Source organism: Bombina bombina, chromosome 1 (genome assembly GCF_027579735.1).
Source record: "Bombina bombina isolate aBomBom1 chromosome 1, aBomBom1.pri, whole genome shotgun sequence".
NCBI classification, from domain to species: Eukaryota; Metazoa; Chordata; class Amphibia; order Anura; family Bombinatoridae; genus Bombina; species Bombina bombina.
In genome coordinates, this window is record NC_069499.1 from 1231370064 (window position 1) to 1231395195 (window position 25132).

A 25132-nucleotide genomic window follows, 5' to 3' on the forward strand; every position below is an offset into this window, starting at 1 on the left:
TGTAATTCTCGCTCAAACCATTGGGGGGCGACAGACAATAGAAAAACAAATTCATTATTAAATACTGCTAAAGGTTTAATATGATTAATATATATATATATATATATATATATATATATATATTAAAGTGTTCATTAAAATACACTTATAATTTCCAGCATCAGCAAACAAATATGTCCAATATGTATGGGACCATTTAATACTATTTAATCTGAGTATTTTCATAGTAAACATTTCAAAACCACACTTTCATACCAGTTTGAAAAAGAAAGAAACAGATGTTGTTATTTTGAAATAAATCAAACATAATAAATACCAATGCAGTTGTGTATTTAATCTGTAAGTAGCATTCTGATGTAATTTTGTAGTAATTAATATCATTATAGATATACTGTGTGTGTGTGTATATATATATATATATATATATATATATATATATATAAATATTAAAGTTGGTGGATGTAAAAAATTGCGATATTAAAGTATAACAAGTGTAAATATATGGTATTGAGAATACTCAATTACCAACTCTCAAACAAACTTGAGAAAAAAGACTATTTAAGTCCTGGTGCAGACCCTTCAAATATTATATACTATCTAAAAAGAGAGGAAGAATGGCACATGGTAGTGACATTAATAAAGACAGGGAATACATCACTCTTTTACAAAATACTAAGACACTTGTATGTGATAAAATATCAATTTTAATATAGTAATTGCACACCCACCCCTTCAGGGGTCTGAGCTGTCACACAGCGCAATATAAAATAAAGAAATATCTAAATTATACCATAACCTCAAACATAAGATACAAAAATGAACATAATACCTCATGTGAAAACATCCAAACACAAAATTAAACAATAGGACCGGCCCTATGACAATCCACCCTATACGGTGTAAAACAGCGAAGGTTGTTAGCAAATAAGTAACCAGTATATAAGCATGTAAGTGAGAAATTTGTTCCTCAAGATAATGTTCAGACCATATCGGTTTTAGTGTAAACTGAACTTGTTAAAGGCATGATGAACAAATCTCACTTGCCATATCATGTCGAGATAGATGCTGTAATGAAAACTGGTATAACGGAACTTAAGCAAAATGACATACACAACATTTAATAATGCATGAATACAAGTTTGCAAGAGCGGGTATATCAAGAAGCATGTCTTTGTAAATTATTGCAACATTGTTAAAATCCAAGTGCAGTCTCTGCTATGAGCAGGTGAAGCGTATTACAAGGCAGTCTTTTTGTTAGTATGCACATATGCAGATAGCGGCTGTAGTCGTTAGAAAGCTGTAAAGCAGGTAAATATTGCAGTAGATAGTATGTATAGATCAAGTGCTTCAAGGCTGATGTAGTTAGCAAGCAATGTTAGTGAAAGTTAGTCAGCCATTTTTCCAGACTGATTCAGACAGTCAACACAGCCTCCATGGGCACCGAGTGAGAAAGTTAGACACAGGTGTAATACAGGAAGAAGTGTAGGAGGATACTAAGTTGTAAAATAGTATCCCTCTGTCAACTACACTAATCCTGAAAATATGCATACGTAGTTTCACACACCAGATAAGTTGTTTCTTGCATGCACTAACTTCACTTTCGCTTAAGCATAGTTCATATGTTTATAGCCATATAGCACTTCACAACAGCATACGTTATTACCATACTTCAGAATAGCTCAATCTGCTAAGGACATTTTCTCCCTTCCATCTTTAAAAGACTGTTTTTGAAGTCATCCGCTTGATATAGAAACCGCTCTGTTCCGTGTAAAACAAACACCGACAGCGTGGATGTCACATGAGCCAATCAGCAGCTAGCCAACACGTGTTTCACATAACAGCAAGTGTAATTCAAACACAATTCTTATACGGCTAAAGTGTTTTAAAAGAGAATAACACTTATAGTATATTGTAATAAATAAAAATAGACAGATCTTTATATAATTAAAATGTTGGCTAGCTGCTGATTGGCTCATGTGACATCCACACTGTCGGTGTTTGTTTTACACGGAACAGAGCGGTTTCTATATCAAGCGGATGACTTCAAAAACAGTCTTTTAAAGATGGAAGGGAGAAAATGTCCTTAGCAGATTGAGCTATTCTGAAGTATGGTAATAACGTATGCTGTTGTGAAGTGCTATATGGCTATAAACATATGAACTATGCTTAAGCGAAAGTGAAGTTAGTGCATGCAAGAAACAACTTATCTGGTGTGTGAAACTACGTATGCATATTTTCAGGATTAGTGTAGTTGACAGAGGGATACTATTTTACAACTTAGTATCCTCCTACACTTCTTCCTGTATTACACCTGTGTCTAACTTTCTCACTCGCTGCCCACGGAGGCTGTGTTGGCTGTCTGAATCAGTCCGGAAAAATGGCTGACTAACTTTCACTAACATTGCTTGCTAACTACATCAACCTTGAAGCACTTGATCTATACATACTATCTACTGCAATATTTACCTGCTTTACAGCTTTCTAACGACTACAGCCGCTATCTGCATATGTGCATACTAACAAAAAGACTGCCTTGTAATACGCTTCACCTGCTCATAGCAGAGACTGCAGTTGGATTTTAACAATGTTGCAATAATTTACAAAGACATGCTTTTTAATATACCCGCTCTTGCAAACTTGTATTCATGCATTATTAAATGTTGTGTATGTCATTTTGCTTAAGTTCCGTTATACCAGTTTTCATTACAGCATCTATCTCGACATGATATGGCAAGTGAGATTTGTTCATCATGCCTTTAACAAGTTCAGTTTACACTAAAACCGATATGGTCTGAACATTATCTTAAGGAACAAATTTCTCACTTACATGCTTATATAGTGGTTACTTATTTGCTAACAGCCTTTGCTGTTTTACACCGTATAGGGTGGATTGTCATAGGGCCGGTCCTATTGTTTAATTTTGTGTTTGGATGTTTTCACATGAGGTATTATGTTAATTTTTGTATCTTATGTTTGAGGTTATGGTATAATTTAGATAATTCTTTATTTTATATTGCGCTGTGTGACAGCTCAGACCCCTGAAGGGGTGGGTGTGCAATTACTACATTAAAATTGATATTTTATCACATACAAGTGTCTTAGTATTTTGTAAAAGAGTGCTGTATTCCCTGTCTTTATTAATGTCACTACCATGTGCCATTCTTCCTCTCTTTTTAGATAGTATATATATAAATATATATATATATATATATATGATTTTACTCCATCTAATAGGAATACATTGCCTATTTGTGAATATCCCTTTAATATAAATATATCCCACACTCAGTATTATCTCTTGATAATGTTATTTTGAATGCATGAAAACACAAATATGATATAATTGATAATACAGCAGTACAGCTACCTATTCAATATAGCAGACTAGGCACAAAGCATATCTCCCCGACTCATATATTTATATATAATATGTGTCTGAATATATATATTTATTTGAGTATCTAAAACTACATGAATATTAGGCAAAAGTAATTTATTTGAGATTTAGTCTCCCTTACGCTGGCATCTGAGCTAGCACTTTTCCAGACATATATGTGTATTGGACCTTCAAAGGAAGACCTAGTGAATCATCATGTTGATTATCACATGTATCTATTAACTTACCATATCCTGGGATTCTGCTAGCTTATCTGAAACAGTACAGAATTGTGTCTCTGTCACCCTAGGGGGCATTCTAAACTAGTTAAGTATCAGGGCAATTGTTTTAATTGAGTTATTTAGAAATACATCAAAGCGTAATCTGCATAGTGAGTGGGGAGAGGGGTCTAGGCTGAAAGGTTTGATTTACAATTTTTGCTGTGGCTATAGCCAAATCAATTCATATCAAGTAGATATAACTTCAATTGAATTATTAAATGATGTGATACATATGTAGTTTATCCAATGCAACTCAACAAAGGGTTCATTATGAATAAATTAATTGTGCTTAAAACATTTGTTTTTTTTATCTCTATGATTGCTGGGATACACACAGCAGTAATTTAATCCCCTAATTATCTTCATATCTTTTAATCGATCAGTCACCCACTCATTGCATTTATTCACCTGTCAGTGCTGCATGTGGACATTTGAAGGAAGCCAGGAAAAGGGGAATGCTGCGCCTGGCTGCCTTATGGTCACATGGAAGTCGAGCAAGAGTAACGTTAATATTTTGGGCATGCTGCAAAGAGGAGGTAGATGTTTAGCTTTGACCTCTCGCACCTCTACCCATCAAAAATATGTGTGTGTGTGTGTTATACATTCATAGAGATGTTTTATTTTTTCTTATTCATGTTATTCATTTGTTTGTACAGCAAATATTAATATAAACAAAGAAATGATAACTTATGTTAAATGAAGTACTGTTTTTCAGCTACTGGTTTGACCAACAACATTTACTTCCTCTGTTGCTTGATCTGCTTTGTGTAGTTTTGTCTGTGCCCAAAACTACTTTTATTTTCTAAGAGGGTTTTAAGCATGCTTGATAAATTCCAGGGATATTTGCCTTGGATTATCCTTTGAGTGTAAGAGTCTGTGCTTCAGGCCATTGAACAATGACACTTTCTTGTTATTTTTTTTTTTTTTTTTTGCTTTGCCTTCTACAAAAATATACTATTTGTTGTGGAACAGTGCAGGCAGGATTTCAGAACATATTACATGTCATATTACCTTGACATTTGTTTCTATTAAACCACATGAATGCAAATAAATGTGGCTTTGCATATACAGTATTTGTTTACAAACTTTTTATTTATGAAAGGAGGAATCCTGAAATAATTCCTTTATGACTAATATTACACCAGACAAATCTCTTTTATTTAATCATTGTTTATGGTCTAATGATTTTCAACTTGCATGTCATAAAGGAGATTCCGAGGGTATATTTTTTCTTCCACCTTAGTTAATAATATGCGCCAAATTTCTTTTCATATCTCAAATTTACCATTAAGGAGCCATTTATTATGAACAACTATGGATGGAATAATGGTCTAGCTGAGTATTAATTCTCAGTGCTTGTTGAATGTTTGCTAAACAATGAACAATTGTTTTTGAAAATGCAAAATAAATGTTTTCCATTAATCAGATGTAACCTTTGATTATTGTATGTAACATTCAAATGTTGATTCTAATAGTCTTCATTGTAAGGCTATGGGAATCAATATTCCGATTTTATTTTCACCTGTTATATTCCAGTATTCATTTCTAAACCTTCAATATTTAAACATTCACTTTCATTCTACAGAAACATTTGAATACTATGGAACTGTCAAGTGGACTATCCAAACTACAATTCACATGTCAAATGAAGACATATCTGCTTTTAAAAAATCTCATATCATGAAAGGTTTGGCTAATTAAATGGTATCAGAGTATATCACAATATTTATTTATGTCTGAATTATTGAACTAAGACAACAAATTACATACCGATTTAAAATAGCCACTTTAATGAAAGTGTTTGGAATATTGATGAGAGACCAGGGCAGTGGCATGAGCCCATTCTAATGTGACCTCCTCCTTTCTATTATTCTCTTTTTTCCCCTTTGTTGCTATTATTTTCTCCTCATATTTATCTATACAATGTTTACAAGATCAGAGATACATAACTTTTACTAAAACCAATGCTGCAATGCACTTCTATATATTATTACAAAAGAGGCTTGCTGAGCTTCCTGATATACAGTCTTTTGTTCAGGCTCTGTCTAGAATCAGGTCTGTGTTTAGACATTCCGCTCCTCCTTGGAGTTTAAATCTGGTTCTTAAGGTTTTGCAGAGGGCTCCATTTGAGCCCATGCATTCAGTTGACATTAAGTTACTGTCTTGGAAGGTTCTTTTTCTGCTGGCTATTCGGCACGCAGAGTCTCTGAGCTTGAGGCCTTGCAATGTGAGCCTCCTTACCTAGTTTTTCATGCTGACAAGGCTGTTCTTTGCACTGGGTTGGGTTTTCTCCCTAAGGTTGTGTCTGATCGCAACATCAATCAGGAGATTGTGGTTCCTTCCTTGTGTCCTAATCCTTCTTCTTCGAAGGAACGATTACTTAAGAATCTGGATGTGGTTCGGGCTTTGAAATTCTACCTTCAGGCCACAAAGGATTTTAGACAGACTTCAGCATTGTTTGTTGTCTTTTCTGGGAAGCGCAGAGGGCAGTAGGCTTCTTCCACTTCCCTATCTTTTTGGTTGAGGAGCATTATTCGTTTAGCATATGAAACAGCGGAACATAAGCCTCCTCAGAGGATAACTAATCATTCAGCAAGAGCTGTGGCTTCATCATGGGCCTTCAAGAATGAGGCCTCTATGGAGCAGATATGTAGGGCGGCTACCTGGTCCTCCTTACATACTTTTTTTTAAGGTTTTACAAATTTGACGCTTTTGCTTCGGCTGAAGTAGCTTTTGGGAGAAAGATTTTGCAGGCTGTGGTGCCCTCAGAATAGGGTCCGCCTCTCTTTTACCCTCCCATTTTCATTCAGTGTCCTCTAGAGCTTGGGTATATGTTTCCCACAAGTAAGGAATGAAGCCGTGGACTCTCCTCATATTACGATGGAAAATATAAATTATGCTTACCTAATAATTTCCTTTCCTTCTATATGAAGAGAGTCCACGGCCCCCGCCCGCTTTTTGTTCTTCTGGTACCATTTATACCCTGATACTTCTCTTACTGTTCATTGTTCCCTCGGCAGAATGAGTGGGGGATAAGGGGAGTGGGGGAGGTATTCAACCCTTTGGTAGGGGTGTCTTTGCCTCCTCCTGGGGCCAGGTTCTGTATTCCCACAAGTAAGGAATAAAGCCATGGACTCCTCATACAGATGGAAAGAAAATGATCAGGTAAGCATAATTTATGTTTTTGTGACTGTGTTTTGGTTCTATTGTATTAATTAACCGCTATGCGTCTTGACCATGTTTCTTTTGCTTTAATAAAGGTCTGTATAAATCCTATGAAATACGTGTTGGTTATAATTTTGTATTTATTTAACCCCTTAATGACCACAGCACTTTTCCATTTTCTGGCTGTTTGGGCCCAAGGCTATTTTTACATTTTTGCGGTGTTTGTGTTTAGCTGTAATTTTCCTCTTACTTATTTACTGTACCCACACATATTATATACCGTTTTTCTCGCCGTTAAATGGACTTTCTAAAGATACCATTATTTTTATCATATCTTATAATTTTCTATAAAAAAATTATAAAATATGAGGAAAAAATGGAAAAAAACACACTTTTTCTAACTTTGACCCCCAAAATCTGTTACACATCTACAACCACCAAAAAACACTCATGCTAAATAGTTTCTAAATTTTGTCCTGAGTTTAGAAATACCAAATGTTTACATGGAAAAAAAAAAGTAAAATTTTTCACAATTTTAGGTTTCTCACTGAAATTATTTACAAACAGCTTGTGCAATTATGGCATATATGGTTGTAAATGCTTCTCTGGGATCCCCTTTGTTCAGAAATAGCAGACATATATGGCTTTGGCGTTGCTTTTTGGTAATTAGAAGGCCGCTAAATGCCGCTGTGCACCACACGTGTATTATGCCCAGCAGTGCAGGGGTTATTTAGGGAGCTTCTAGGGTTAATTTTAGCTTTAGTGTAGTGTAGTAGACAACCCAAAGTATTGATCTAGGCCCATTTTGGTATATTTCATGCCACCATTTCGCCGCCAAATGCGATCAAATAAAAAAAATTGTTCCCTTTTTCACAAACTTTAGGTTTCTCACTGATATTATTTACAAACAGCTTGTGCAATTATGGCACAAATGGTTGTAAATGCTTCTCTGGGATCCCCTTTGTTCAGAAATAGCAGACATATATGGCTTTGGCGTTGCTTTTTGGTAATTAGAAGGCCGCTAAATGCCGCTGCGCATCACACGTGTATTATGGCTAGCAGTGAAGGGGTTAATTAGGTAGCTTGTAGGGAGCTTGCAGGGTTAATTTTAGCTTTAGTGTAGAGATCAGCCTCCTACCTGACACATCAGACCCCCGATCCCTCCCAAACAGCTCTGTTCCCTCCCCCACCCCACAATTGTCCCCGCCATCTTAAGTACTGGCAGAAAGTCTGCCAGTACTAAAATAAAAGGTATAGTTGTTTTTTTGTGTGTGTTTTTTGAGCATATTTACATATGCTGCTGTGTAGGATCCCCCCTTAGCCCCCAACCTCCCTGATCCCCCCCCCCAACAGCTCTCTAACCCTCCCCCTCTACCTTAATGGATGCCATCTTGGGTACTGGCAGCTGTCTACCAGTACCCAGTTTAGGATAAAACTTATTTTTTTCAGTTTTTTTTTTAATTTTCTGTAGTGTAGCTTCCCCCCCAAAGACAAATTCCCCCACCCCCTCCAAGTACCTTAACGTATGATGTAGGGCATACTACCACCCCCCTTTGTCCCACTTCTGAAACAGAACAATTTCTGTAGTGTAGCGGTTCCCACCCTATCCCGCCCCGTGCACACCCCTGCCCGCCGCCCCCCGTGCACACGCGCGCATCCGTGCGTGCCCCATCTATCTCGATCCCGCCCCCCTCCACTTCACTGGGCCCATCAAAGGCCGCCCGGCCGCCTCCCACGTCGGCTCCCACCCACCAACAATACTGGCCATCGATGTCCGGTGCAGAGAGGGCCACAGAGTGTCTCTCTCTGCATCGGATGGCCAAGCAGTGTTATTGCAGGATGCCTCTATATCGAGGCATCACTGCAATAACCGGAAAGCAGCTGGAAGCGATCAGGATCGCTTCCACCACTTTCCAAGACCAAGAACGTACGCCATACGTCCTCGGTCGTTAAGTGTCTTTTTTTTGATGACGTATGGTGTACGTCCTTGGTCCTTAAGGGGTTAACCTGATCCTGGTATCTTGTTTATGAAGCATGTCTGACTTGTCCTACTGTGCCTTTAATTTTATTCGGAAATATTTCTACAGCTGAAGATAATGACTAAGGGCCCAATGATCTAATGCTCACCATCAGTATTGCGAGCTCCCTCAAACGATTATAGAAAAGCAAATTTTATCTTGAGTACTGCTTATATAGCTTTGCAGAGTTCTATTTCAATATAATGCTCGGAAAAAAAAGGTTTTGTGGAATTTTTGTATATTCCGGTGAGTTTTTGATCATCTGGCCATTAGTAAGTTTAAATACTAAAATAGATAATCTTAGAAACAGATTGACAAAGATCCAGGAAACGGTCGAAATGTGTTGTTGTTAATTCAGTACTCTAAACCTAATTGTTAGGAGGCATCACAACCATGGGACAGCCTACATTAGACGTGAAAATATGGAGCAGGCAAGCCTTTAAATTGTACTCAAAGGAATGTTTATATATGAAAAGCATAAGATTTCCAATATGTTGCAAGCAACTGAAGCAGGGGCATTAAAAGAATAGCTAATATATATTTCACTATAGGTGTTTGGTGCATGTATATCAAATTATGAATTGAATTGTTTGAATAAATTGTGACATTTTTGGACATCTATCGATTATAGTGGACTCACACACACACACACACATATATATATATATATATATATATATATATATATATATAACATAATTTATGTAAGAACTTACCTGATAAATTAATTTCTTTCATATTAGCAAGAGTCCATGAGCTAGTGACGTATGGGATATACATTCCTACCAGGAGGGGCAAAGTTTCCCAAACCTCAAAATGCCTATAAATACACCCCTCACCACACCCACAAATCAGTTTAACGCATAGCCAAGAAGTGGGGTGATAAGACAAAAGTGCGAAAGCATAAAAAATAAGGAATTGGAATAATTGTGCTTTATACAAAAAAATCATAACCACCACAAAAAAGGGTGGGCCTCATGGACTCTTGCTAATAGGAAAGAAATGAATTTATCAGGTAAGTTCTTACATAAATTATGTTTTCTTTCATGTAATTAGCAAGAGTCCATGAGCTAGTGACGTATGGGATAATGACTACCCAAGATGTGGATCTTCCACGCAAGAGTCACTAGAGAGGGAGACAGCCAATTCCGCTGAAAATAATCCACACCCAAACTAAAGTTTAAATCTTATAATGAAAAAAACTGAAATTATAAGCAGAAGAATCAAACTGAAACAGCTGCCTGAAGTACTTTTCTACCAAAAACTGCTTCAGAAGAAGAAAACACATCAAAATGGTAGAATTTAGTAAAAGTATGCAAAGAAGACCAAGTTGCTGCTTTGCAAATCTGATCAACCGAAGCTTCATTCCTAAACGCCCAGGAAGTAGAAACTGACCTAGTAGAATGAGCTGTAATCCTTTGAGGCGGAGTTTTACCCGACTCGACATAAGCATGATGAATTAAAGATTTCAACCAAGATGCCAAAGAAATGGCAGAGGCCTTCTGACCTTTCCTAGAACCGGAAAAGATAACAAATAGACTAGAAGTCTTTCGGAAATTCTTAGTAGCTTCAACCTAATATTTCAAAGCTCTAACTACATCCAAAGAATGCAATGATTTCTCCTTAGAATTCTTAGGATTAGGACATAATGAAGGAACCACAATTTCTCTACTAATGTTGTTAGAATTCACAACCTTAGGTAAAAATTTAAAAGAAGTTCACAACACCGCCTTATCCTGATGAAAAATCAGAAAAGGAGACTCACAAGAAAGAGCAGATAATTCAGAAACTCTTCTGGCAGAAGAGATGGCCAAAAGGAACAAAACTTTCCAAGAAAGTAATTTAATGTCCAATGAATGCATAGGTTCAAACGGAGGAGCTTGAAGAGCCCCCAGAACCAAATTCAAACTCCAAGGAGGAGAAATTGACTTAATGACAGGTTTTATACGAACCAAAGCTTGTACAAAACAATGAATATCAGGAAGATTAGCAATCTTTCTGTGAAAAAGAACAGAAAGAGCAGAGATTTGTCCTTTCAATGAACTTGCAGATAAACCTTTATCCAAACCATCCTGAAGAAACTGTAAAATTCTCAGAATTCTAAAAGAATGCCAGGAAAAATGATGAGAAAGACACCAAGAAATATAAGTCTTCCAGACTCTATAATATATCTCCCTAGATACGGATTTACGAGCCTGTAACATAGTATTAATCACAGAGTCAGAGAAACCTCTTTGACTAAGAATCAAGCGTTCAATCTCCATACCTTTAAATTTAAGGATTTGAGATCCTGATGGAAAAAAGGACCTTGCGACAGAAGGTCTGGTCTTAACGGAAGAGTCCACGGTTGGCAAGAGGCCATCCGGACAAGATCCGCATACCAAAACCTGTGAGGCCATGCTGGAGCTACCAGCAGAACAAACGAGCATTCCTTCAGAATCTTGGAGATTACTCTTGGAAGAAGAACTAGAGGCGGAAAGATATAGGCAGGATGATACTTCCAAGGAAGTGACCATGCATCCACTGCTTCCGCTTGAGGATCCCTGGATCTGGACAGATACCTGGGAAGTTTCTTGTTTAGATGAGAGGCCATCAGATCTATTTCTGGAAGTCCCCATATTTGAACAATCTGAAGAAATACCTCTGGGTGAAGAGACCATTCGCCCGGATGTAACATTTGGCGACTGAGATAATCCGCTTCCCAATTGTCTATACCTGGGATATGAACCGCAGAAACTAGACAGGAGCTGGATTCCGCCCATACCAGAATTCGAGATACTTCTTTCATGGCCAGAGGACTGTGAGTCCCTCCTTGATGATTGATGTATGCCACAGTTGTGACATTGTCTGTCTGAAAACAAATGAACGATTCTCTCTTTAGAAGAGGCCAAGACTGAAGAGCTCTGAAAATTGCACGGAGTTCCAAAATATTGATTGGTAATCTCACCTCCTGAGATTCCCAAACCCCTTGTGCTGTCAGAGACCCCCAAACAGCTCCCCAACCTGTCAGACTTGCATCTGTTGAAATTACAGTCGAGGTCGGAAGAACAAAAGAAGCCCCCTGAACTAAACGATGGTGATCTGTCCACCACGTCAGAGAGTGTCGTACAATCGGTTTTAAAGATATTAATTGAGATATCTTTGTGTAATCCCTGCACCACTGGTTCAGCATACAGAGCTGAAGAGGTCGCATGTGAAAACGAGCAAAGGGGATCGCATCCGATGCAGCAGTCATAAGACCTAGAATTTCCATGCATAAGGCTACCGAAGGGAATGATTGTGATTGAAGGTTTCGACAAGCTGAGATCAATTTTAGACGTCTCTTGTCTGTCAGAGACAGAGTCATGGACACTGAATCTATCTGGAAACCTAAAAAGGTAACCCTTGTTTGAGGAATCAATGATTTTTTCGGTAAATTGATCCTCCAGCCATGATCTTGAAGAAACAACACAAGTCGATTCGTATGAGATTCTGCTAAATGTGAAGACTGAGCAAGTACCAAGATATCGTCCAAATAAGGAAATACCACAATACCCTGTTCTCTGATTACAGACAGAAGGGCACCGAGAACCTTTGTAAAAATCCTTGGAGCTGTTGCTAGGCCAAACGGCAGAGCCACAAACTGGTAATGCTTGTCTAGGAAAGAGAATCTCAGAAACTGATAGTGATCTGGATGAATCGGAATATGCAGATATGCATCCTGTAAATCTATTGTGGACATATAATGCCCTTGCTGAACAAAAGGCAGAATAGTCCTTATAGTTACCATTTTGAATGTTGGTATCCTTACATAACGATTCAATATTTTTAGATCCAGAACTGGTCTGAAGGAATTCTCCTTCTTTGGTACAATGAAGAGATTTGAATAAAACCCCAGCCCCTGTTCCAGAACTGGAACTGGCATAATTACTCCAGCCAACTCTAGATCTGAAACACATTTCAGAAATGCTTGAGCCTTTGCTGGATTTACTGGGACACGGGAAAGAAAAAAATCTCTTTGCAGGAGGCCTTATCTTGAAGCCAATTCTGTACCCTTCTGAAACAATGTTTTGAATCCAAAGATTGTGAATTGAATTGATCCAAATTTGTTTGAAAAATCGTAATCTGCCCCCTACCAGCTGGGCTGGAATGAGGGCCGCACCTTCATGTGGACTTGGGAGCTGGTTTTGGTTTTCTAAAAGGCTTGGACTTATTCCAGACTGGAGATGGTTTCCAAACTGATACCGCTCCTGAGGGTGAAGGATCAGGCTTTTGTTCCTTATTGTGACGAAAGGAACAAAACGATTATTAGACCTAAATTTACCTTTAGATTTTTTATCCTGTGGTAAAAAAGTTCCTTTCCCTCCAGTAACAGTTGAGATAATAGAATCCAACTGAGAACCATATAATTTATTACCCTGGAAAGAAAGGGAAAGCAAAGTTGACTTAGAAGACATATCAGCATTCCAAGTTTTAAGCCATAAAGCTCTTCTAGCTAAAATAGCTAGAGACATATACCTGACATCAACTCTAATGATATCAAAGATGGCATCACAAATAAAGTTATTAGCATGTTGAAGAAGATTAACAATGCTATGAGAGTTATGATCTGTTACTTGTTGCGCTAAAGCTTCTAACCAAAAAGTTGAAGCTGCAGCAACATCCGCTAAAGATATAGCAGGTCTAAGAAGATTACCTGAACATAAGTAAGCTTTTCTTAGAAAGGATTCAATCTTCCTATCTAAAGGATCCTTAAAGGAAGTACTATCTGCCGTAGGAATAGTAGTACGTTTAGCAAGAGTAGAGACAGCCCCATCAACCTTAGGGATTTTGTCCCAAAATTCTAATCTGTCAGATGGCACAGAATATAATTGCTTAAAACGTTTAGAAGGAGTAAATGAATTACCCACATTATTCCATTCCCTGGAGATTACTTCAGAAATAGCATCAGGGACAGGAAAAACTTCTGGAATAACTACAGGAGATTTAAAAACCTTATTTAAACGTTTAGATTTAGTATCAAGAGGACCAGAATCCTCTATTTCTAATGCAATTAACACCTCTTTAAGTAAAGAACGAATAAATTCCATTTTGAATAAATATGAAGATTTATCAGCATCAACCTCTGAGACAGAATCCTCTGAACCAGAGGAACCACTATCAGAATCAGAATGATGATGTTCATTTAAAAATTCATCTGAAAAATGAGAAGTTTTAAAAGACCTTTTACGTTTACTAGAAGGGGGAATAACAGACATAGCCTTCTTAATAGATTTAGAAACAAAATCTCTTATGTTAACAGGAACACTCTGAGTATTAGATGTTGATTGAACCACAACAGGTAATGTAACATTACTAAAGGAAATATAATCTGCATTAACAAGTTTGTCATGACATTCAATACAAACAACAGCTGGAGGAACAGATACCACAAGTTTACAACAGATACACTTAACTTTGATAGATCCAGCACCAGGCAGCGTTTTTCCAGAAGTATCTTCGGACTCAGTGTCAATCTGGGACATCTTGCAATATGTAATAGAAAAAACAACATATAAAGCAAAATTGATCAAATTCCTTAAATGACAGTTTCAGGAATGGGAAAAAATGCCAGTGAACAAGCTTCTAGCAACCAGAAGCAATAAATAATGAGACTTAAATAATGTGGAGACAAAAGTGACGCCCATATTTTTTAGCGCCAAAAAAGACGCCCACATTATTTGGCGCCTAAATGCTTTTGGCGCCAAAAATGACGCCACATCCGGAACGCCGACACTTTTGGCGCAAAAAAAGTCAAAAATGACGCAACTTCCGGCGACACGTATGACGCTGGAAACAGAAAAAACTTTTTGCGCCAAAAAAGTCTGAGCCAAGAATGACGCAATAAAATGAAGCATTTTCAGCCCCGCGAGCCTAACAGCCCACAGGAAAAAAAGTCAAATTTTAAGGTAAGAAAAAAATTGATTTATTCAAATGCATTATCCCAAATATGAAACTGACTGTCTGAAATAAGGAACGTTGAACATCCTGAGTCAAGGCAAATAAATGTTTGAATACATATATTTAGAACTTTATACAAAAGTGCCCAACCATAGCTTAGAGTGTCACAGAAAATAAGACTTACTTACCCCAGGACACTCATCTACATGTAGTAGAAAGCCAAACCAGTACTGAAACGAGAATCAGTAGAGGTAATGGTATATATAAGAGTATATCGTCGATCTGAAAAGGGAGGTAAGAGATGAATCTCTACGACCGATAACAGAGAACCTATGAAATAGACCCCGTAGAAGGAGATCATTGAATTCAAATAGGCAATACTCTCCTCACATCCCTCTGACATTCACTGCACGCTGAGAGGAAAACCGGGCTCCAACCTGCTGCGGAGCGCATATCAACGTAGAATCTAGCACAAACTTACTTCACCACCTCCATAGGAGGCAAAGTTTGTAAAACTGATTTGTGGGTGTGGTGAGGGGTGTATTTATAGGCATTTTGAGGTTTGGGAAACTTTGCCCCTCCTGGTAGGAATGTATATCCCATACGTCACTAGCTCATGGACTCTTGCTAATTACATGAAAGAAATATATATATATATATATATATATATATATATATATATAACAGTTTGCTTGCCAATGCACTCACCAGTCCAAAGAGCGAGTACCAGGGTGCTGTGCAATATAATACATCAATTCCACTCCATTTACTCCAGAATAGACACTGCACTCACCGGATTCTTTGTAAAGTAAAAGGTCACTTTTATTAAAGCTGTTTTAAAAGGGCATATTCCCAAAAGTTTCAGTACCAACCGGGTACCTTGTTCACTGGGACACCAAGTGTGAGGGAAAAAAGCGTTATACCTATACATCTACCCCCCACCTCTATTTAAAATACTTGTGCCATTTACTTCCGGTCGAGAGAGCCAATGGTCAGGGATCCCCTCAGGGGCTGCACCCGCCCCCTCACAATAAAACCGCATGGCTAATTTAAATAGCCTATCATAGTGTTTCATGTATTATATACGTCATCCATGTGACAAAACAGTCAGCAGTCCCTCCAATTGCCTCTGAAGATCGCGCTACACCTTACCCATTTAAAAACATAGCTTTATGCTATACACAATCTTAACCAAGTTAAAAACAAACATTATGTTACATCAATCATTGTTGGATTAACTTTGAACAGCAACAACTAGTCTCTAGTTGAATGGTAGTAAACTTTTGGCGTTTTTTTTAATATTGATTAGTATGAGAGCGTATTGTGACACTAGTGATGTTACCATTCCATTAGATCAGCATCAGGGCAAAGTTATATCCAAGATTAAATTATTGCAACCTAGATCGTCTGATCATGGAAGCTCCATTCATCTTAGAAACACACTGTAGTCCAACTGTGTGTTTAATCCCCTTGGGGACACCTTATCTAATCAGTAGATTTATTGCGTCTCCATTTGCAACAGTCTCTTGTGCATATCCCCTCCTCTCTTCAGAGGGGGCACATGATCTATTAACATAGTTCTCAGGCTTGCAACAGTGTGCCCCGCCTGTAAAAAATGTCGAGCCACTGGCTGGTCAGAGGTTAATTTCTCAATTGCTTCACGGATGGCACAGCAATGGTTCGCCATTCTTTTCCTGAACGTGGTAGAGGTCTTACCCATGTAAACCAAGGAACATGGGCATGAGAGTGTATAGATCACAAGTACGCTCATACAGGATAGCCTTTGATGTATCTTGTATTTCTTCTCAATGTAGGGATGATGAAATACTGGTCCAGTAACCATGCTATTGCAAGTGGTACAGTCCCCACACTTGTAGAAACCTAATTTCATTTTACCATCTAGCCAAGATCCTTTCTGATAGTATTTTACTGGGTCATTGTGGATTAGTATATCCCTTAGGTTACGTGCCTTTTTGTACACTATCCTTGGAGCTTCCATCTGGGTGTAGGGCAGAGTCTTATCAGATTTAACAATATCCCAGTTTGCTCTAATTTACCATTCCATCACACTATGTAAAGGTGTGTAGGTAGTTATAAAATTCACTCTCTCCGTGACCGCTCTATCCTAGTGTGTCTTGTTCAATAGTGATATTTGTTTCTGCCCAGCCAACTGAGCGTCCTGTAAATATCCTTACTGTTGTAGCCCTTCTGTTTTAATTTAGTGATCATGTTCTCTTCTTGTTCTTTTCTAGTGTCATCAAGCGTGTTGTTACTTGCCACCCTAATGAGCTGAGAGGAAATGACACTCCTCTTTTGATGCATAGGATGAAAACTTTGTGCAGACAGTAACACATTTTTATCTGTGGGCTTTGTGTATAGTGACGTAGCAAATCCTAGTGCCCCCTCACTTTCACATTTGGATATGTTTAGATCCAAAAACGGGATAGTGTTACTGTCAAAATCAAATTTAAATCTAATTGGAGAGTCAAAGGTATTCAGCATCCCTATCCATGTTTTGAGGGAATCCTCAGAACCCCTTCACACCATAAACACATCATAGAACTTGATGTTAGGTACTGACAGTGTATTCATTATGTGGGTCTAATACCATAGCATATATAGATTGGCAAATGCGTGAGCCATGTTAGAACCCATGGCGGTTCCAGCTATTTGCGGAAAGAAATCATTTTCAAATTTAAAGTAATTTTTCTCTAAGCAAAAAGTTAATAGCTCTAGTAGGAACTCGATGGGTGGTCCCAAATATAGAATGTAGAACTCAGAATGAATCGGCCTGTACACCCTCAACATGAGGAATAACTGTATACAGGTATTCAACATCCATAGTGATCAATAGGTCATCATGTTTTAGCCAGGTAATCTCAAGAAGTTTCCTTATAAGGGTAGCTGAGTCCAATAGGTGATAAAAGGACTCCTTGACAGCCGTTTGTTAATGATAATCAATGAACTTGGCTACATGCGAGCAAAGAGACCCCCTGGCAGAAACAATGGGTCTGCCAGGAGGATTCTCCAATGACTTGTGCACTTTCGGTAGCAAATATAATAGTGGTGTCACTGGATGTCTAACACTCATGTAGTCATATTTATTTTCATCGATTGCCCTCCGCTTCAAAGCCACATTTTAAAATAGAATCCAACATCTTTTTAAAAGTTATGGTAGGATTACCTCTCAGTTTTGTATTTTAAATATAGGTGGGGGGGTAGATATTTTGGTATAACGCTTTTTTTTCCTCACACTTGTGTCCCAGTGAACAAGGTACCCAGTTGGGTCACCTACATCTGCATAACATTTCAAACAGATATTCGTATAGATTAGTTGGGTGCCATAGTAAATATTGTTAATAAATTACATTTGTTGAGGCAAAACAACCTCACATGGACAAGATTTACTGTCCTTTTAACTAATTTACTATAATATCCTCAGGGCTTTTTCCAGACTTATGTAAATGTATCATATTTTGTTTTAGACATTAGTATATTTTTTGTTTTTCATACATTTTGTTAGTGATAGAAAAAGAGTTTGGATACACTTTTCCTTGTCTCTTTAGCAGCTGGACTGCGCAGGTTACGGTCAAATCTTTGACATGAACAATGACTGTCTTCCAAAGGAGAACTTACTTACTAAAGAAAATACAAACCTGCCAATATCATTATTTGAAGCCAGCCTCTACTGTGCCAAGGGCCATGCAATGCTTTAATTAAGCCACAGTCTGTCACTTTAGTGAGAAAGTCAGAGATATTTTTTTCTTCCATCCATAAATTGTTTGACTAAGCAATTACAATTTATATTTAGCTTCTTTCAGTAAAAGCTTTTACATTTAAAATTTGTGAATTCATACAAAAATATAATTATTAAGTTTTGTTCTGCTGCGATATTCGTTTTTTTTGTTTGTTTGTTTTTTAGCTGGCACTTTACTTTGCTAATGTGACATTGCAAGAAATGGACCTTATTATACAAAAACAGTTTGAAGCCAAAAATCTGTTATATTCAATTGCACAAGATTGTAATAATTCCAAATCACTTTAGTGGATTTACATAGACTAATTCCAAATATTTGCTATGTACATTAAACTGTGTAATTATACATTTCTGTCTTTCGTTTTTTTAATAGAGACCATATGGTATCTTCATCAATCTTGCAAACCACACTTAATTTTCAAATGCTTTTTTTTGAAGTGGTGTACAATACACAGCAATGAATGGGTCCCTAGAGCAATTGAGAAAAACTGCTAGAATTTACTTAGCGATTTTAGAGCTATCCCGTTAACCCAGCTAATACAACACTAAATTTTCTGCATGTCTATTCAATACAAAGGCAAGGTAGTTTTGATACACCTGTCTCAGCACTGAGTATTTTATCCATGCAAAGTGCAAATCAGCATTCCAGAAACTAGGCTGAGCCGGACACTGTAGTTTCTATAAACGGCTTAGAGATTTGTCGTGGATTGCTGCAATAAGAAATCAGCGTGCACCCTTTCCTGTGACAGCTTGAGTTTAATATACATGGAATGATTTGGGGCCTCTATAACAGCCTTTTCTGCATTAGCAGTTAAAGGGACGAAATCAGCGAGTTTATGTTACAGATCATTTTAACTCAAACAACTTCAGCTTAGCACACTTTTTTTTTATTATGTATTTATGTTTTTGCAAGCAATGCTACAAATGATATAAAATATTGGTATACTTTGCCTTATGTATTGAGACCCCCTCCTGTTGATAAATGCTAAATTTACTGTGAGTTTCTTGGTGTCAAATTAGGTAATTTACAAACAAATGTATGAAAATACGTAGATGCAAAAAAATGATCAGTTATTCTGTTTTGTCATCAAATAAATAAAAAAATAAAAATGTAATAAGAACTCAGATCTGCTTGACCAGTTACACATTATCATATAATGACTACATACAATGGACATGTACATCTGACTGTGATTTTTTAATTTTCTTCCCTTTTTTTCTTTTTTTTTTTTTTGAAGATGAGAATGCTTGTAAGCTTGTTTTGCAATGATATCTGCCCCCATTAAATTGCTTTTTTTGTGCTTAAGTACCATATCTACAATTTTTGTCTAGATTCTAGTTGTACTGTGCAAAAAGATCCCTGTGATTTGTAACATACAGTTTCTTAATATTGACAGTATATTACGTTCTTTATTTTGCATGGACTTTAGTTCTTGTTTTCTACTTAAATTCCTTTATTCTTGTATACTTTTGAGTGTTTTTTAAATCTTAATAATAATTAATTAATAATTTGAGAGGTCACTTGTTTCCCAGGATGCAGCTGATCACTGTTATAAATGGTGATCACTTTTCCTACTAGTGGTGGGAGGTGGGGGCTATTATAGAACTATCTGTCACTCTGATTTAAGCAGAGGGATAATATGTGAAATTATCTTAGTTTAAATGAGTGCTCACGTGGTGATTATTTGCTCCAATGGTGATTATTTGCCCCATACAGTGTTGGCTGATGGGCACTCTTTCCAATGTTGGGTCTTATACCCATGTTATTAAAGGTGTTTCCCATAAAAATACAGCTTTCTTAATGGTTGCACCATCCGGCTGATTTTACTTACCACCTGGCTAAAATTTTAGCCTATATTAAGATAAAATTAGTCAAATTTAAAATCTTCAAGTTTATTGCACAACTTACCATTAAATCAATTTATGCTAAATTATGCAATTAATTTGTTCTTTGGATAGCAGAAAATGTTATTAGAAAGTATTATGCTACCCCCACCGGCTACTTTATAATGCCACCCGACTGGCAATATTTTCAGTGGAAAACACTGGATTGGATAGAAACTTGTTTTGAAAATATGAATTGAGTGATCTGTTAAACTATTGAAAAACATGTTCTAGACTTTAAGGTCCATAATAGTTGAAAAATTGTTGCAGGGTTTAAACACACAGAAGAGCAGAGTTGATAGGCGTCAAATTACATGCTCTAATGGATTAGTTCAGAACATGTAATTTTTTTTACTATTACAGCTCTTTAATTAAAAGAAAAACATATACCCCTGATTAGTGGGTTTAAAAAGTGCTGCTAAGAATAATCTGATAGAGTGGCATTTCAAATGTTAATCTATCATTTTTTATAAAGAGGCTTATAAATGTTTTTTTTTCTTATAAAACAATTGTACTTGCAGGTCTTCCCCCGTCAGCCTCCTCTGTTGTAGTTTTTTTCTTCTGGTGACGTATCTCACTGTCATCCAATCATCAGCTTAGTCATAAGACTTGCTGATTTTTAAGTGGGGCTTCCTAGACTGTTCCACACATGAGCCGGCCAGTTCTAAAAGCAGAGGCACTTCACATACACATTTTTTCAGTAAGGAAGTCCCCATTAGGGTAACAGTAAACAGTTAATCAGGATTTTTTACTTGTATTGCTATCTTTACTTGTTTACTTATTTATGTGTATTTAATGTTACTAATTGTACATTACTGTGTGTATACAATTCGCAAAACATCCATCTACCTATGTGCAAAGCAGCTTTCTCAAAGGAGAGCACATTGCTAATTACATATATGATCGGGCGGGACTGCACTATATGTCACTGCACTACAGAAAAAGAACGGCAAGGGTGTGGAGGGAAAAATTAAAATGGGGAAATAATAGCATTTATTTTAAAATAGCATGATGTAAAATTAAATCCAAAAAACAGTGTGGATTGAGTAACAAGCTCACTTAGGATAAGGTTATACAATGTCAACTTTACCATCACTTTAATTTTAGTGTCCATAGGACATTAACATTGAAATTGTAATTTCTTAGATTTATTATTTCATTTGGAAGAGGGATCTGTAGATAATCCAGCATATGAGGGAAATTATATATTTACCGTTAAAGGGTGATATGATTTGTTTTGCTTTATTTTATTTTTTAATTCTATAAAGATTTGTGAATTTTGCGGTTTATCATTAATTTCAGAAGCTTAAAGTAGTGATATATTTGGCTACTGTCAAAGTAATGTAGATGATTTTCAACAATTGTGCTTTATCACTGAGAGCTGCTCGAAGAATTAAGCTGAAGCATGATTTAAGCTAAAGTATCAGGAAAAAAACAAGTTGTTATAGATATTAGATCTAACAAATCACATTATATGGCAAAAAATTAATAATAATGTGATCAAACCCATAATTTCAAGCATTGCAGGAGGTGTTTAGAAATATAACAAGCTGAACTAGTTATAAGGGGAAAAAATGAGATTAGGATGTTCATAAAAGCAAAATATATTTTCAAAATAAATAATACAGAAATCTTTATTTTAAATGGTCTGTAATAAAAGCAGTTGTAAGTGTTGTGAATAATGCTGTACGATTTGTTCTTTCGGTCCAACACGGATAATAGAAATTTAGTGGAGAAATATCCTTCCATGCATTATACAAGCAAACAGGAAAATGTGCTTACTCTTATCTTGTAGCTGCCATTAAATTTAAGTACCTTCCCTTCATTGAATTTGTATACTTGTTCTTAGTGCGAAACATGGAATATTCATTGTGTTACTACAGTAAGCATCTAATTTAGACACAAATGAGGTGGGCATACCATGACAAATGTCAGTAGATTTAATCTGCCCATCTGCCTCCCATAAACGAACACATGATGTTGAGGTTTGAATTTTCTTGACGATAGGGAAGTACTAAATTTGGAACTATTGTGTTTTTTAGTATGATTTTATAAGGAAAACTAACTCTAGCAGCCCTAATTGCTAAACTGATTAGATAATGTTTGTAACAATTTTGATGGATAATATGTACAATCGCAATATAGTTGAAGGAACAAAAAAAAAAAAATCAGAATATATTGAAATGCATTTGTAGTTTGTTGTTTGTTTTGCATTTTTAATTACTCTTTGTGTGCTGAATAAACTCACATTTTCTTTTTGGAGGTGTTGCTCTCAGCTTGTAAAAGGGTCACAAAAGGGTCACAAAACTGGTCCCGTTGAAAAATAAATTAGAGCTAAATTACTTACAAAACCTATTACCTTTCAGATCCTGTAAGAAATAAAAGTTAATACAAAAGTTTGTAAAATGGAACACTATTTATTCTCACTTACTTTACGCGTTTTCCTTCCCACTCAACTGCCGCCTTATTCCAGAAGCAGTGATGCAAGCTTCTATAGCAAGTAAAGGCGCATGCTTGCGCTGCCTTTTCTTTGCCGCTGCACAAGTGCCCTTGTCTCGCAGGAAAATCTTATTAAAGGAACATGAAAACCAAAATGTTTCTTTCATGATTCAGATGGAACATGCAATTTTAAATAACTTTTTAATTTACTTCTTATATCAATTCTTTTTGTTCTTTTATTGAAAAGCAGGGATGTATTATCAAGAGTGTGCACGTGTCTTGAGCGCTATATGGCAGCAGTTTTGTAAGAATCCATTTGCAAGAGCACTAGATGGCAGCACTATTTTCTGCCATGTAGTGCTCCAGACACCTACCTAGGTATCTCCAAAAAAAGCCACGGGAACAAAGTAAATTGGAAACTTTTTTAAAATTTGTATTTTCTGAATCACAAAAGAACATTTTTGGGCTTCATATCTCTTTAAGTTTTATTTCATGTATTTATTTATACAGGATCTGCATACTAAGGGATAGATTATGAGTGGCACGGCTTTTTGCACGAGTCGGAAGTAGTGTGTATAACTTTAGTTTAATTTAACGCGCAATGGGATAGCGTGACTTCAGAGCTCTGGTTAACAGTTACGCACGGCTAAAACGTTGTACAAAAAACATTAAAATACATTTAAAGGTACATTTACACTCATAATAAAACTATCCAATAAAAATTATTATTAGAAAATTGCAATAAAAAGTTATATGGGCTCAAAAATGTTTGCAAAGGGCTTTAATATAAAGATACATACATATACATGTCTAAATATATATATATATATATATATATGTGTATGTATATATGTGTTTACATATCTTTGTATTTATATGTGTATTTATATATTTACAGACATATCTATACATATAAACACACAAATGCATATATATATATAAGTGCAATGGGGCCCTTTGCAGTCAAGTAGCTAAAAACATGTAAAAGTATATTTATGCAATTTTCATATTTATATATGCATAGGTTTATACAGATATATACAGAAATATGTATTTAAGAGTAAATAAAACATTCTGCTATGTGAAGAACATTGGAATGTGAAATATTAATATTTCATATCAAATTAATAAACGTAAGAAAATGTGTTTGGGTTTGCATGTGAGTAAGGGTGTTTTTTTCCCTTTTTTTTTTTTAGCTCTATTGAAGTCTATGGGGGAAATATGTTAATGTGGTCGCAATATTTTAATTTCGGCTCCCTAAGGGTGATGGGGGAAACCAGACGTGGACTCCTTGCCCATTGTGCTTAGAGGTATATGGCTTCACCTTACTGACAAGGCCCAGAGAAGGCTGAAACAATCGTCTGGGGTTGCTGTTTTCCTTGTCCAGTGGAGAATTGCCTGGTATTTCGGGGCTGGACTGACCATGTTGGTGGGATCAGACTGATATACTACAGGAAAGTTTTCCTCTGTGAAAAGCACAATTGGGCAGAAACAAGTTACTACCAGGTGGCAACCGGGCCATATAACAAGCTATTGAGCTGCTGTTCGTTTCTGGCAGACTGCTTCTTTTTCTGTTTTGCAATTTTGGCTTTTTGCATGTGACGGGTTAGTGCTTATGTGAAAACTTTTTACTTTCAACTTGTAATATGCACGCTACCCGCTATCCTTGTAATCCAGCCATATGTAGGTATTATCTGCACTTCCTGTCTATTGACTTTAAATGTAAACATCCAGTTCATAACATTTTTTCATGGTTAATCCTGTACATGGTAGGAAAGAAAATCAATTTCAAACAAGCATTCATTGAGAATACTTGTACTTATCAATGAATGTGTTAATCAGAAATCATTAACAAGTTATTTCTTATTCTTTTGTTGTCTTTATTTTTCATCAGGTTTTGAAACAGCAAGATCACTTGCTCTTCACGGCGCCCTCATTATCCTTGCTTGCAGAAATATGCAAAAGGCTAACGAAGCCAAGCGTAAGATTTTGGAAGAATGGGTAAGTACAACTTATTCTTTCATTTTTTTGCCTTCTAATTTTTCATACAAGTATGCAGTTACAGAGACTATGTTAGATGATTGTTAGATTATATATAATAGCAAGGAAGTGCATTTAATGTATTGTATTTAAACTGCACCAAACATATTAAAGGGACATTATACACTCATTTTTTCTTTGCATAAATGTTTTGTAGATGATCTATTTATATAGCCCATAAAGTTTTTTGTTTTTTTTAAATGTATAGTTTTGCTTATTTTTAAATAACATTGCTCTAATTTTCAGACTCCTA

At 36.4% G+C, this 25132-nt stretch overlaps 1 protein-coding gene across 1 annotated transcript in view; it reads left to right on the top strand.

The window, feature by feature from the left end:
- The window catches only part of LOC128664183 (WW domain-containing oxidoreductase-like), a 656721-nt gene that overhangs the window by 114130 nt on the left and 517459 nt on the right, over positions 1-25132 (top strand). Inside the window, exon 6 of the mRNA XM_053718949.1 lies at positions 24734-24840. Coding sequence (XP_053574924.1) covers positions 24734-24840 — 107 coding nt within the window. The remainder of the gene's footprint in view (positions 1-24733; positions 24841-25132) is intronic.